Source organism: Labeo rohita, chromosome 1, assembly GCF_022985175.1.
Source record: "Labeo rohita strain BAU-BD-2019 chromosome 1, IGBB_LRoh.1.0, whole genome shotgun sequence".
In the NCBI taxonomy this organism is placed as follows: domain Eukaryota; kingdom Metazoa; phylum Chordata; class Actinopteri; order Cypriniformes; family Cyprinidae; genus Labeo; species Labeo rohita.
In genome coordinates, this window is record NC_066869.1 from 36,080,740 (window position 1) to 36,096,084 (window position 15,345).

General features: G+C 35.2%; 1 protein-coding gene across 1 annotated transcript in view; it reads left to right on the forward strand.

The window, feature by feature from the left end:
- Nucleotides 1-15,345, forward strand: part of ndst3 (N-deacetylase/N-sulfotransferase (heparan glucosaminyl) 3) — an 81,727-nt gene that overhangs the window by 19,902 nt on the left and 46,480 nt on the right. Inside the window, exons 3-4 of the mRNA XM_051108314.1 lie at nucleotides 6,306-6,393; nucleotides 9,776-9,930. Of these exons, the coding sequence (XP_050964271.1) occupies nucleotides 6,306-6,393; nucleotides 9,776-9,930 (243 nt within the window). The remainder of the gene's footprint in view (nucleotides 1-6,305; nucleotides 6,394-9,775; nucleotides 9,931-15,345) is intronic.

A 15,345-nucleotide genomic window follows, 5' to 3' on the forward strand; every position in this document is an offset into this window, starting at 1 on the left:
TAAGACACCAAACAATAAGTCTGTGCAAAAAACTGAACAGTATTTATAGAATTTTTACCTCTGATCCACCGCAATGTTCAACTGTCCTAAGTGCATTCACAACAGCCGGCGCGTGACGCGTCAATGTGCATGTGTGGAAGTGATCTGTCACACGTATACGTCACTCATTGTTTACACAGATTGTGGCTACGACAGCTACTCAAAATGGTATTTACTTGTGCTTATCCTGATTGCTGCAACTGATTAAAAACAAAAAGATTATGTTTGCTTGTACAAACTCATCCGGGAGTGTTGACTTTTCACCAACTCCTAACTTTTGAGCCTGATCGACCGGAGCTATGGTTGCTTGCTCTTGTATATGCCAGAGCACGTTGACGCGTCACGCGCCGGCTGTTGTGAAAACGCTCAGGACAGTTGGACATTGCGGTAGATCAGAGGTAAAAATTATATAAATACTGTTCAGTTTTTTGCACAGACTGATTGTTTGGTGTCTTAACACCTCAATGTATCGTCACCAGACACGGGGATTAATTTGGTTTTGTCTGTGTATGTTTTTTTTACTCTCAAATCCCATTTACTGCCATTATATGACTGATAGACCGCAATGTTTTGAGCTAAAAAATCTTTGTTTGTGTTCTACTGAAGAAACAAAGCCACCTATATCTTGGATGCCCTGGGGTTAATTAGATAAACATTAAATTTTCATTTTTGGGTGAACTATCTCTTTAAGTTTTACAAGCTGTTTAAAGGGGTCATTGGATGAGCATTTTCCACAAGTTGATATGATTCTTTACGGCCTTAATGAAATGTCTATAACATACTTTAGTTAATATTTCTCAGTGGTAGTGTAAAACAACACCTTTTTTACCTTGTCAAAAACAGCTCTGTTCACAGCAACCCATTTTGATGCATGTCCCTTTAAATTATAATAAGCTATGCTCACTCCGCCCCTCTCTGGCATTGGGTAACGGGTGGTTCTCTCTGAGACTTTAAACTTTAGCTGCATTTAGCTGCGGAACTACCACATCATAGAAAAGGCGATTTGCAAAGAATCATAAAAAACCCGTAATACTCACATCTTCCGTAGGTGAAGATGGATCACGAATGATTCGTGCGAACATAGACGCATTTAGGTAGATCGTGGGGCCCATTCCCTTTAAAAACAGAAGTAATCCTCTGCATCTTCAGCGGCTCGGATGTCAGGAGTAAATGACAACTTCTGTGTTCATTATTACATCCAGCAATATAACAACTCAGTCGCTTAGGAGACATTGTTGTCTACTCCTGCTCCGGCATTGAAACAATGGCGGACAGTTTACAGCTCACTTAGGGCGGGTCTAAGGTAAGACGGTAATGTCAATTAGCAATCGTGGGAGCGTCACACAGTCAAGAAAGAGAATGGCTTGATTTGAGAAAGGGGTTATTATTTATAGGGATTTAATTTTTATCATTATAGGGTAGATGCGTGCACACACTGCCAACACACAAAAAGTGTAAAAGTTAATTTTGCATCCAATGTCCCCTTTAAAACGAATATGTTCAATTTTTAGGGAGTTTCCTGTTTAATTAGATGACCAGATCCCCATAGTCCTCCCTAAACCTCTCTGTAATTCACACCCAGTGCAAAACTGTTGTTGTAAATCCAGTACATGTGAACATTTTGCACAACGTGTTAAGTAGGATAGGTTCAAACATTTATATTGTTCGTTTGTCCTGGAACAACCTTCTCGCCAAATAATCATAGGCTGAAGCCCATAAACACTCTTAACCATAAACTACCCCTGAAGTGAGACCCAAAAGAACAAGCCTAGGGCTGAAAACTTACAGTAACCCTCAAATCTCAAAACCAACAAGTATATCATACTGGGTGAAGGCTTTTCAAACATGTGAAGGCTTTTGTGCTATTATAAATGACAGTAAAACACAGATTATTCCAAATAAACTATTTTAGGCACTTATGACAGCATATCTCCAAGCTGACGGGAAGCATCAGAACTATGATGCCATTATGAAGCTGCTTCTTTGGCTTATTAATGCATTAATGATTCATGTGCACTCTTTTGAAGTGTGCGCAGTAAACGTAAGGAATCGATTTAAGACAGAGCTGTTTAAAACCTGACCGTTAAATAATTAATTTAGCTCAGTTTGTTGCATTTTAATCAAGAGGACCCTGACAGTGGATGGGAGTGCAGACTGTCGAAATGAGCTGAGGAAGTTTCGGTAACTTTTCAGATATGTTTGCTGTTTACGTTGCTATTTTAGATTCACATTTTGGAAGAGTTTTGCTATTTATCCGTCTACCGTGTGTGTGTGCGCATGTCACGGCTTGCTTAGAGAACAGGAAACTTTGTCTGTAAAAATCTCCTAGAATAGCTCTGTCTCTGTTTTTTTTTTTTCTGTCATCCATTTCAGGTTCACTCTCTCCTCTCATCCTGTCATTCCCCTCCCGTCTCTCCTGCACTCCTGTTCGGTGTTCTTATCTTATGATGTCAGATTCCCAACATCCCAGATTCCCACATCAATATTAAATGCGTTCTCTCTCTGTCTTTTATATGCACTCTTCCCTCACACAGAATACGTCCCATCTACATTTTGCAGGGTAAGATTAGGTCCCGTTTGTTGTCACCTATACAGGGAAAACTTAGCGGAAGATGTCTGTTATCACTGGATAAAACAAGACTCTCATTGGATAAATTAGCATTAAGGCCTGGTTTCACAAACAGGGCTGAAACTAAACCATAGTGCAATTAGGACATTTAAATACTTTTTATAAATGTGCCTTAGAAAAAAACATTACTGGTATCCATCTTAAGATAAAACACTGACATATTTTAAGATCAGTTAGTGCAAGTTTATTTCAGCTGGAACAGCTCAGACTGACATTTAGTCTGGGACTAGGTTTTAACCTTGTCTGTGAATCCGGGGCTTAAGTGTTAAGTGTGAACTGATCAATTGAAATGTTCAAGTAAAGTAAAATTCCACATAAATTATTTCTTATCTTTAATTTTTTTAACTGTAATCTATTTATTTATTATAAAATAGTAATTGTCTTTCTCTCTTATGTGCTTTCATTTACTGAATGTATTTACATTTTTATTTTACATGTATTTTAATGTAAAATAAACCACATCGAGTTTGACTCTGATGCTTTTTACTACTTATATACGTTTTTATTATTTATTTTTATTGTGTAATTATTTATTTTTATTTATGTAAATATTCTTAGAAATATTGCACAATGTAATGAAAAAATTACATTTATTTATTTATTGCAATTAATTTGTTTTAATTCATTTATGATCCAGTAACATGAATAATTTGAGTCATTAAAACTCCAAATGTTAACAACAACAACAACAACAACAGCAAACTTTGGTCAATTTAAAACAAACACTGTAAAATTATTGAAAGTTGCAAATAAAACAAAGTTTATTGGTGTACATTTGTGACCCTGGACCACAAAAGCAGTCATTAGTAGCATGGGTATATTTGTGGCAATAGCCAAAAATACATTGTATGGGTCAAAATGATCGATTTGTAAAAATCATTAGGATATTAAGTAAAGATCATGTTCCATGAAGATATTTTGTACATTTTCTATCATAAATATATCAAAACTTAATTTCTTGCTTAGAGAACAGGAAACTTTGTCTGTAAAAATCTCCTAGAATAGCTCTGTCTCTGTTTTTTTTTTTTCTGTCATCCATTTCAGGTTCACTCTCTCCTCTCATCCTGTCATTCCCCTCCCGTCTCTCCTGCACTCCTGTTCGGTGTTCTTATCTTATGATGTCAGATTCCCAACATCCCAGATTCCCACATCAATATTAAATGCGTTCTCTCTCTGTCTTTTATATGCACTCTTCCCTCACACAGAATACGTCCCATCTACATTTTGCAGGGTAAGATTAGGTCCCGTTTGTTGTCACCTATACAGGGAAAACTTAGCGGAAGATGTCTGTTATCACTGGATAAAACAAGACTCTCATTGGATAAATTAGCATTAAGGCCTGGTTTCACAAACAGGGCTGAAACTAAACCATAGTGCAATTAGGACATTTAAATACTTTTTATAAATGTGCCTTAGAAAAAAACATTACTGGTATCCATCTTAAGATAAAACACTGACATATTTTAAGATCAGTTAGTGCAAGTTTATTTCAGCTGGAACAGCTCAGACTGACATTTAGTCTGGGACTAGGTTTTAACCTTGTCTGTGAATCCGGGGCTTAAGTGTTAAGTGTGAACTGATCAATTGAAATGTTCAAGTAAAGTAAAATTCCACATAAATTATTTCTTATCTTTAATTTTTTTAACTGTAATCTATTTATTTATTATAAAATAGTAATTGTCTTTCTCTCTTATGTGCTTTCATTTACTGAATGTATTTACATTTTTATTTTACATGTATTTTAATGTAAAATAAACCACATCGAGTTTGACTCTGATGCTTTTTACTACTTATATACGTTTTTATTATTTATTTTTATTGTGTAATTATTTATTTTTATTTATGTAAATATTCTTAGAAATATTGCACAATGTAATGAAAAAATTACATTTATTTATTTATTGCAATTAATTTGTTTTAATTCATTTATGATCCAGTAACATGAATAATTTGAGTCATTAAAACTCCAAATGTTAACAACAACAACAACAACAACAGCAAACTTTGGTCAATTTAAAACAAACACTGTAAAATTATTGAAAGTTGCAAATAAAACAAAGTTTATTGGTGTACATTTGTGACCCTGGACCACAAAAGCAGTCATTAGTAGCATGGGTATATTTGTGGCAATAGCCAAAAATACATTGTATGGGTCAAAATGATCGATTTGTAAAAATCATTAGGATATTAAGTAAAGATCATGTTCCATGAAGATATTTTGTACATTTTCTATCATAAATATATCAAAACTTAATTTCTGATTAGTAATATGCATTGCTAAAAACTTCATTTGGACAAGTTTAAAGGTGATTTTCACAATATTTTGGGTTTTTTTGCATTCTCAAATTCCAGATTTTCAAACAGTTGTATCTTAGACAAATATTGTCCTATCCTAACAAATCATACGTCAATGGAAAGCTTATTTATTCAGAAGATGTATAAATCTCAATTTCAAAAAAACTGACCCTTATGACTGATTTTGTAGTCCAAGGTCACATTTTACAAGAAAGTACTTTCAGTTTTTATACTTTTCATGTTTCATGTTTAATCCAACGTGTTACTTGCTGTTTCTTTGTAATTGATTGCAAAATTTATTAACAGTTTCTATTCCAAATTTCTTTCAGTGTACATAATTCTTTTGTCATGCGCTTATATGATCGCATGACAAAAACATCATGTAGAGAAACCAGGATGCAAGAGTTCTCACTCCCCTTTACCCTTTTTCCTCCATACTGATCCATAAGCCATCAAACATCAGACTGAACCTCCCAAAAGACACGCAACACACTCCACTCAATATTCACAAAGGCATGTCACCGAAAGCCTCAGTTTTAGTAATATCACATTACGACATGAACATTAAATTAGACGACAGTTGCTTGTGAGGGCAGATCATTTTAAATTAATGAGCGCTCGATCAAAATGCCACTTTATTAGGTTAAGATGCAAAACGCACAAAGACTGCTGCATGGTCACGTGGGCGAGCTGATTCGATTAGCAGGGTGCGAGTATCTGTGCTGATTTTGTTGCTGTTGTTTAGTTGAATGTAAATGGAATTAATTACCAAAATGTCATCAGGGATAACTGCCACACTCTCACTGGAGGATAAAATCAAATATATTACACCCGTCTCCTGGGTCCCGTCCGTGTGTGTCTGCCTGTGTGCTCGGAGTGTGTGTCAGCATATCTTCCAGAGCTCTGTGAGTAATGACTTGATGACACCGTCTAAGTCAGCCAACACGCCCCTTCCTGCCTTCTGCGATATTACCATATATCCTACAAAACAGTGACACACGCGCTCACACTCGCTGTCAGTTGTCAGACAGATATTGATTGTATTTGCATGGTGTCTTAGGCTAGAAATATATGAGACTGTTTTATTGGAACTGCTGCAATGAGGCACCTGCCAAACCCAAATGCCATTACTCATCCCGGAAAGATCGATCACATCCTTTACGCGTATACTCAGACCATGCGCACATATACTACCGCATGATGTTAATTCAAAAAGGTCAATATTGTGATGTATATTATGCTTGATTGATATGTGATGGATAAATGGACATGCACTGTACAGTGGATAGGCAGTCAACAAAGCAATCTTCAGATTCTAACATTTGATGATTTTATCTTCCAGGCTCTTCTGGAAACGCAGAACATGTTGAGGTCGTACATCTCTAACTTCACATTTAACCTGGGATTTTCTGGGAAATTCTTCCATACAGGTAACTCTGTGTGTGTGTGTGTGTGTTGGTGTTAAAAGATAAAATAGAATAACTAATTGCAACCGACATGATTACATTGCTATAAAAAGGCATTTTGCAATATTCTAATTGGCATGGTAACAGAACTCTACCATAGCAACTCTGAAGTTTCTAATGTTAAGAGTTCACGTTCTATTTTTGAAGTGTGTGTGTGTTTGTGTGGATAACTGAATTAAGTTTTTTATTATTGTCACTGATTACTTTTGCAAATTGTATCTTATTCTGGATAAGAACCACATACATAGGAAGAGACCAGTTTTATTTTATTATCATTGATACACTATTATAGTTTTTGTTAATATTTTGATTAGATTTTTTTTATTTTGTTTTTATTTTAATGTAGGTTAAAGTGCTAGAAATTGTTTGGTTTTTTGTGTATAGTTCTCTAGCTCTTTTTGTGTGTATAGAGTTTAACCCTTTAACTGTCACCATCCGCTCTGTGGGACGTGTGAATATTACTTCACCACATTACAAATAAATTCTAATCTAATCATGACAAACTATACATTGTTGGAAAGGTCTAGGAGTCATAAATAGATATTTTACCATATTTTTGTGTTACAAATTATGTAGGAAAAGTAATAGATTAATATATGTCAAGGGTGCATCTTAAAAAATCTACATCATAACTTGAGTTCTGACCTTTGTCACAAAAGACTTTCTTCGTTTCCTTTTTCCCTATCACACTTTAGATATCATAAGAAATTATATATCAGTTCAAAACTGATATTGCATTACGGAAAATGTACATCAAGTACTCTGGATAATGCATTTTTATGTCTATGTTCAAAAATGGGAATGGCAGTTAAAGGGTTAATATGTGTAGACGGTACAGTTTTTAGTTTTGGCTTATGTTTTATTATTTTAGTACTGAAACTTACAGCAAACTGAATTAAAAATTAGAAATGTTGCCTTGGCAACTAGCTGAAGCTGATTAAGTAATTTTTTGTGTGTTTATATTTTATTTTATTTTAGTTCTTGATTATTTTATATTATGTAATGAAAATGTTCAAGTAATTAAATATGTATGTTTAAGATGTTTTCTTAAAATACTTAAAGTTTGATGCAGACCCAGACCTTCAATCTTTAAAAATACTTTCAAACTTTATATGTGTGTGTCTGTGTGTGTGTGTGTGTATCATTGTTAACATCGTTAACATTGTTAGTAAAGGGCATTCTTGAGATGAATGTATCAATGTATCTATCCAATCAAATTTAATTTTGTCAAATTATGTAAAAAGTAAAAATACTTAATTGTATTTAGGATACAACCGGGTCTCATGACAAAATAGTACCTGGGGGAACTTTTTCGCAAGATGCAAAATACATACCAATAAGTACATATCACTGCAGTTTTTAACAGAAATTTCCACTGAATGGTGCTAAAATAGCATTCGTTTTTTTTCCCTCAGAAAAGATCAACGTACATATGGTACGATTTATGGTAAAGGCTAGATGGTATATAGATGAACTGTCCAATAACTACTGTTTTTTTATTATTGTAAGGGGTTGGGGTAGGTGTAGACGTTAATAAAACACAATCTAATAGGTAGAAAATGTATTTTATTTGATATTTTAAAATAATGTACCATCTGCACTATACCTAAACCTACCCGATATGTATATGAACAAAAGCGAATGTGACCTGAAATTTTTTTTTACTGAAAATTCTTTTAGCGCAAGTCATGTTTTTCACAGGATTCTTACCCAAGGCTTCCACATTCAGTTCTAATTCCATGCCACCTGGGCAACCGAGCAAGCTTGTTACGTCAGTGTTGTGTCCATTTTTGCTACCCTGTTGTGTACACCTACCCCTACTGTATTAAAAATACAGTGTTGGTGGCATAATCTGACAGGTAGCATTATGTGTCAGAACACCAGAAATCAAAACATATGGAGCTATAATAACTGTGTACGAAAACAATTAAGAGTGCTCGCTGTTTTACCACCTATGGTCTTTATTTCTTCTGGAAACTACAGTGATATGTACTTACTGGTATGTATTTCACGTCTCGTGAAAAAGTTCCCCCGGGTATGTTTTTGTTCTGAGACCAGGTTAAATACATAAAATGCTAACTATGCTTTAGCAAAACAAAAGAGTCATCTGTTTTAGTCCAAAAATGATATTTCCCTCATCATTGTTTAAACAACAGAAGTGAAAGTGATACTGCAGTGGAAATGACATTCATTCTTCCATGAAGCCGTTAGACATTGTCAGTTTGCTAATGAGCTATGGTCATCCATTCAGCTTTTCGCAGTATCGGTAAGCCCCTCCCCTCGAATGCAGATGAGCCAATGCAGTCGAGTATCAGTTGCACGGGGGGCAAAACTCACATCTTTAGGTTTCAGCACCATAGAGAAACACTGGAAGATCTGAAGCTTGTATCAGTTTGATTGTGTTTATGATTCAAAAATGGAAAAACGATCTGCCTGTTGTACTTGTAACACTGATTCCAGGTATCCTGAGAGGATGGGTGATAGAATTAATTTTATTACATTTCCTAAACCCGAGCAAAATGTCCGTGAGCATTCAACTCTAATCCCAAATGAAGACGAAAACGTTCATTTTCTGGATGTCATACACTCAAGTTACAATCTACTCAAGCAGAACGTTAATGTCATCTTGTGCTTCAGCAAGGTATCTCTGGCTAAAACTAGCTAATGGTAAAGTTAGTAAGCCCATGCTATTACAAACCAAAATAGTGAACTGTTCTCACATCATGTACAGTGTAGGTCCACATTTCAGTGCCTTTCCATATTAAACTGGTTAAATGTACATTAATTTAATCATACCCTGCGATACATGAACAGTGTTAATCGTGCATGTTGTCATCTGCGATCGTGACGACAGACGCATTTTGATTTGTAAACCCTCGCTTCGAGTTACCCACTGTATTTATTTTTAAATAATTTATATATGAAATATTTAATTCCCACTTGAATAGTAGCCCTTCTGTGTCCAGAATTGCGCAAAAACATTGTGGGACAAGGTTGTCACACTGCCAGCTGTCATTGTGAGACAGTGAGCAACTCCGTTTGTTTGTCCGAGGGAGCAAAAGTAACTAGGGGGGGTGGGGCTTACAGATAGGTCAGTTGAGAGAGGCGGGAGCTTTTCTGCAAGTGGGCGTGGTTTCAGCGCAGACAGCGGACACACCCTCACATTTGAGAGCAGAGAAAACTGCTTATTTTTCATAATTTAAAGTTGGCTGGGTAGTTAATAACACTGCTTTTACTTATTGCTTCACTGAGATGTTTTAGAAATTTAAGAATGTTTATTTTTTACCATTCCACAGGCCCGAAAGAAATACCCAGTACACTAATGAGCTAATGTTTGTTTGTGTAGGTACGCAGGAGGAAGATGATGGAGATGATCTGTTGTTGAAATATGTTGATGAGTTCTGGTGGTTTCCTCATATGTGGAGTCACATGCAGCCTCATCTTTTCCACAATGAATCTTCTCTGATGGAACAAATGATCCTGAACAAAGACTTCGCTTTGGTGAGAAAAACTATGCCGCTAACTTACCCATACACAATCACTGAACAAAACCATCATCCAGGTATTATCATATCCAGTGAAATTCTCATTCACCTAAGGAACCATTAGCTCAGCAGCGAGTCGTGTCATTTACAGTGAGAAAATGAACACTAATTATGCGTGTTTCACAGGTGCTTTGAGACTTCAGTTGTTCCTCAAATAGAGAAGTGCCTCTTATGATTTTGACAGAATCATTGAAACCTACACATGAACGGGGGAGAGTGTGAGTTTGAGCCTGTGTGTGCTCTCATTTAGTTATCTCTCGGCAACACTCCTGCATTTATTTGTCCCTCTTTTTCTGTGAAGCACCACTCTCATGTCACACTCAAAGACACTTTTCTAGCAGAATGTAATACTCTGACACATGTATTTACCCTTCATGTATTTCAGAGTGATACGCATACTGTAAATTGATGCAAGCGACCCAAGTGCAAATCCGGCTCATTCCATTTCCTGATCCCTTTCACTCTTCTGCTCCTTATCGTTCCCTGTCTGACTTTCCCTGTCTATAAAATGGACAAGATATACAGTATATAAAAAATGAGAAATGCCCTACTAAAATATGACAAAAACATTCCGATTTCCAAGAGAATTTCAAAAGAAAGGAATCTAGCTTTCTGCTGGCACACAATGGGGTAATCATTGGCGTTCCTCATTGTCACAGCCTGTTTTATTTAGTTTTGAGCTGTTTGGAAGCCAAACACTGCGGCTGAACCATTGGAGAGGATATCTGCACGACCCACTGAACAAGTAAATTGTCACGCAAGTAAACTACCCATCCATTGTTTTGTGCAGTGGCAATCGTGCACTTGTGTAGTTTGTTTATTTTTGCTCTCAGAATTACACTTTGTATTAAAGGAATAGTTCACCCAAACATGAAAATTTTTGCTGACCCCCAGGCCATCTGTGATGTAGATGAGTTTGTTTTTTAATTGGAACAGATTTGGAGAAATTTAGCATTACATGACTTGATCACCAGTGGATCCTCCGCATTGAATGGGTGTCATGAGAATAAGAGTACAACAGCTGACAAAAATTTTGTTAATTTAGTTAACAAAGAGTATGGCAAAAAATGCTAGTTGACAAAGTTTTTTTTCCCATGACTAAAACAAGATGATGACAAGACAACAATAAGGTAAACAATAACTTTGACTATATTAACATATTGTTGACGGTAAAAGACAGGATTAAAATGTATTTTAAAAAAATAAAAACTAAACCAAAATGTATTTTTTCTTTTTTTTTGTCGAAGAATACATTTTCTGCCCGATGTTTTGGTTATTTTTTGCAATCTGGCAACCATGCACACGCGCTCCCTCTTCATAACGGAAGTGCGGACGATGATCTGAAAAAACACCAAAAAGTAAGCTGAAGTTTAGGTTTTTGATCTCCATGTGAGATGTTCAGCTTGAAAAAATGAAAGTGTCATTCAGCCAGTCTGTGTTCTGTCATGAGATCTATATTGTTTGCAATTATGGTTGCTGAACAAAAATGCACTTACTCAGCCGCTGTTGTTTTAATAGAGAAACATTATTGCAATTTGAAATTATTGGAATTACTATTAAGAATTTCATTTTTTTATTTTTTTTTTTATTTTTTTTTTGTGCAAGTGTTCATAATGTAGTCAGAGAGACTGCATATCTAAGTCTTTGATATAAATTTATATATTAAATAGTTTATAACAAATACACTAGATGAGATCAAATAAACCACATTCTGTGGATTTGTGCAATACCAGAAATGTAAAAAATACATTTCTTAAATGACTACAATCATTTTGATTATAATCTGTTCTAATTTATAAGCAAAAAAAAAAATCAAAAAATTCTAAAAATCTAAAAAAAAAGTTTAACTATTATACAGAATGATAAAAATGTGATGAAAAGTTTTCATTGACTAAAACTAGACTAAAATGCTCAGACAGTTAATCATTTAAAACTTGACTAATCAAAATACAGGACAGGGTTGAGTAAATATAAATATATAATATATAACTAAAAAGTTCATTTAACACCAGGACTAAGACGAAGACTAACTGAAAAGACTATGATCTTGTCTGCTTTATTTGTTTGATCTTGTGATTGTATATTTATGTTTATGTACATTTGTATTTTGTTCATGTTATCTATCAACTTTATGTAAAGTGTCCTTGGGTTTTTGAAAGACGCTATATAAATAAAACATTACTTACTAACTTACTACTATGGGCCAGATTTACTAACAGCTTGCACCTGCCCAAACCGCTTTTGGTGTTAAAATAGTACTGTAGGGATTTACTAAAGACACGTAGTGAAAAATTAGTGCTGAAAAGGCGTGGACACAGTTATTTTTGCGCCTGACCTTATTGAATACGCATTTGTAGGAGTTTCCTTTCAGACGCCAAATTTATGGGAGGAGAGTTCTGAAATGAATCACCCAATGCGATTTACTAACTTTTGCGCATATAAAATTACTGGTCTTCGCGTCGTTTTTAACGGCCAAAAAAAGCATGTAAAGCAGGTGGTAATTTTGCGTTGCTCTTGGTAGATTGCGTTGGTTATTATGAAAATGATCTGGCTGCGTCTGTGTACTTTAACGTGCGCATTGTTAGTAAATAACACACAGAATTTTCCCCTTCCATCTGCACTTTTACAGAATTGCGCTCTAACGCTAATTTGGCCCTCAGATTAAGACTAAATTAAAAATGGCTGACAAAATTAACACTAAATCCACACAACTCCAGTACATAAATGAATGTCTTGTGAAGCGAAAAGCTGTGTGCTTCGAGCATGTAATGTAATGCTAAGTTTACCCAAATCTGTCCTAAAGAAGAAAGAAACACATCTACTGTATCTTGGATGGCCTTAAGGGTGAATACATTTTTAGCAAATTTTCATTTTAGAGTGAACTACTCCTCCAATGATGAGTTACAGAAAAAAAATATTTGAAATTATGTTTATATATGTATACATCAGTGTATTGTAGATGGTTGTGTACTCACTAGCTGTCTATCTAGACTTCATCTGCACTGTCAGGTTGTGTATTAGCATCACTGTCACTTTGCTATTTAAATATTAGAAATACAGGCGTGTGATGTGAACGGCAGAGTGAGTGATAAACTACAGAGCGTAAAGTGCCCCTGCTGGAAGTCACAAACAAGCACGGTCTCTGTCTGAAAACATAACCGCCAGCTAAATTATAATTTGAGTCATGCGCTACGGCTTGAGCAGTTAGGCTAATAGTTTTTTATGCAAATGCAGTTTGCATTAAAATGTGACTAAAATTAAGATTTAACAAAGCTCTTTTGAAAACAATAGTCTGTTTCATAAAGCTACTGATTGGTTTATCCATATCATTATTATCTTTGTTGTTTATTTTTCCCAACATGATCATTTTCAATCATTCCATCTAAACAGAGTCCTTCATATTACAGTGAACTTAAAAAAAGGCTTTTAATATGTGTTTAGCCATCTGAGAAATAGAAATATTAGAAATCAAATTAGCCTATGTTTTACGGTGGGTATTTTTGTGTTTAACTGTTTTGCGCAAAATTACTATTTTAACTACATTTTTCAGCAGTAGTTTTTATATCACATTGTTTGCTGCAGATCTAAAACATTAGCTTTAGAGTCAGATTCACTTTAGTGATTCACTTTGTTCATTTGTTCAAGTGAGTTAAATAAAAAAGGAGTCACAGCATGCTACAGTTTTAAAGCAGCACCCCCAATACTGGTGTTTATTCCTCTGTGTTTGTGGTGGTCAGGTTTTGCCTACATTATGCAGTCCAAATGTCCCCATAAGGATAGTAAAACCTGAAATCATCAACATTTTGGGGGGGCAGCCAACAGTGCGTGCAAGGAAAAAAGCTCAGTAAATATACTAAATAATGTCTTAATTAAAATCTATGTGATTTAGAGGTTTATGTGATGGTTAGGAAATAGAAAATATCATTAGCTCAGTATAAAAAAATAGATGCCAGTGGAAAGTCTACACCATTATAGAAAAACAAATATGTGTGTGTGTGTGAGAGAGAGAGTCGTATCGCTTTTAAAGTCTAGATATAACAGGAGTAGCAACACATCCTTTTTTTCCACTTTGTGACGCACATCCGAGTAAAACTGATTATTTAAAAGAAAAATGTAGGACGGGGTCTTGATTCAGTTCATTGGTTACTGATTGGATGTAGGCAGGCTTAATGTGATCTTAAAAAAAAGAAACATGCATAGATGAATCATTCACAATAAGATCAACACGCATTTAGAAAATAGACAGCTAACTTTAATACATTTTCCTCTCCTAGAGCTGCCATAAGGATCTGTTCATAGTCAATGACTATCAACAGCACTTCAAATATTTCCCAGAAAAATCTCCTAGTGACCAAGGTCATGCAGTTAGCGTGCGCTTGACTCTGGGCGCAGAGTTAAACAGACTAGTGTCTGTCAGCTCAGAGGGCAGAGACTGTGAGAGTGGAGCTGACAGAGAATTTTAATGGGCCACGAGCAGAAGTTTGATAATCTAGAGAAGACAGCTTTGATTTGCCTTTATTGGTTTGGGGGTTTGATTAAATCAGAGAGCTGTGCAGCTAAGCTAACAGACGAGTGTACATGAGAGGATGGAGAATGTGGGCGGTTGTGTGTGTGCGTGTATGTGCACATTCTCTTGAGGGAAATTCTAAGGATTACTGGATCCTCATGATATGGAAGTTAAATCTGCGAATTCACCTCAAAATACAGTTATCGACTCAGCTGTTCTTTAGATGTCTGCTATCTCACCTATCTGATTTTAATTAGTTAGCCTAGAGAAATTTAAAAATGAAAATGGATTTTTCATAAAAATCATAAAGTCACGAATCAATAGCTGTGAGGTAGCTCTGTGTAACTCTGAAGATAAGTGTAAATGAGCGCAATAGCTATAAAAATGTGTGCGTCTGTGTCTGGGAAATAAGATTTTTGGTAATTTTGTCTACTCAAGCACTCAGCAGATAAATTAACCCAGTACTAACTGAGTACTAAGGTTTTATATACATATATGCATCACATTGTGTTCTAACTAGTTATGATATGCAACAAGCTTTCTTTCAATGTAATTCTGAGTTGTTGGTTTTTTTTGTTTGTTTGTTTGTTTTTCCAGCCATATCCAGCCACAATCATGACAAGCAACAATTGACAGGATGTCAATATATACAGTGCTGCTTGAAAGTTTGTGAACCCTTTAGAATTTTCTATATTTCTGCATAAATATGACCAAAAAGTTCATTAGATTTTCACACAAGTTTTGAAAACTGACAAAAAGTACCCAATTAAACAAATGAGATGAAAATATATACTTTCTCATTTATTTATTATGAAAAATTATCCAGCGTTAAATATTTGTGAGTTGTGAAAGTATGTGAATCTC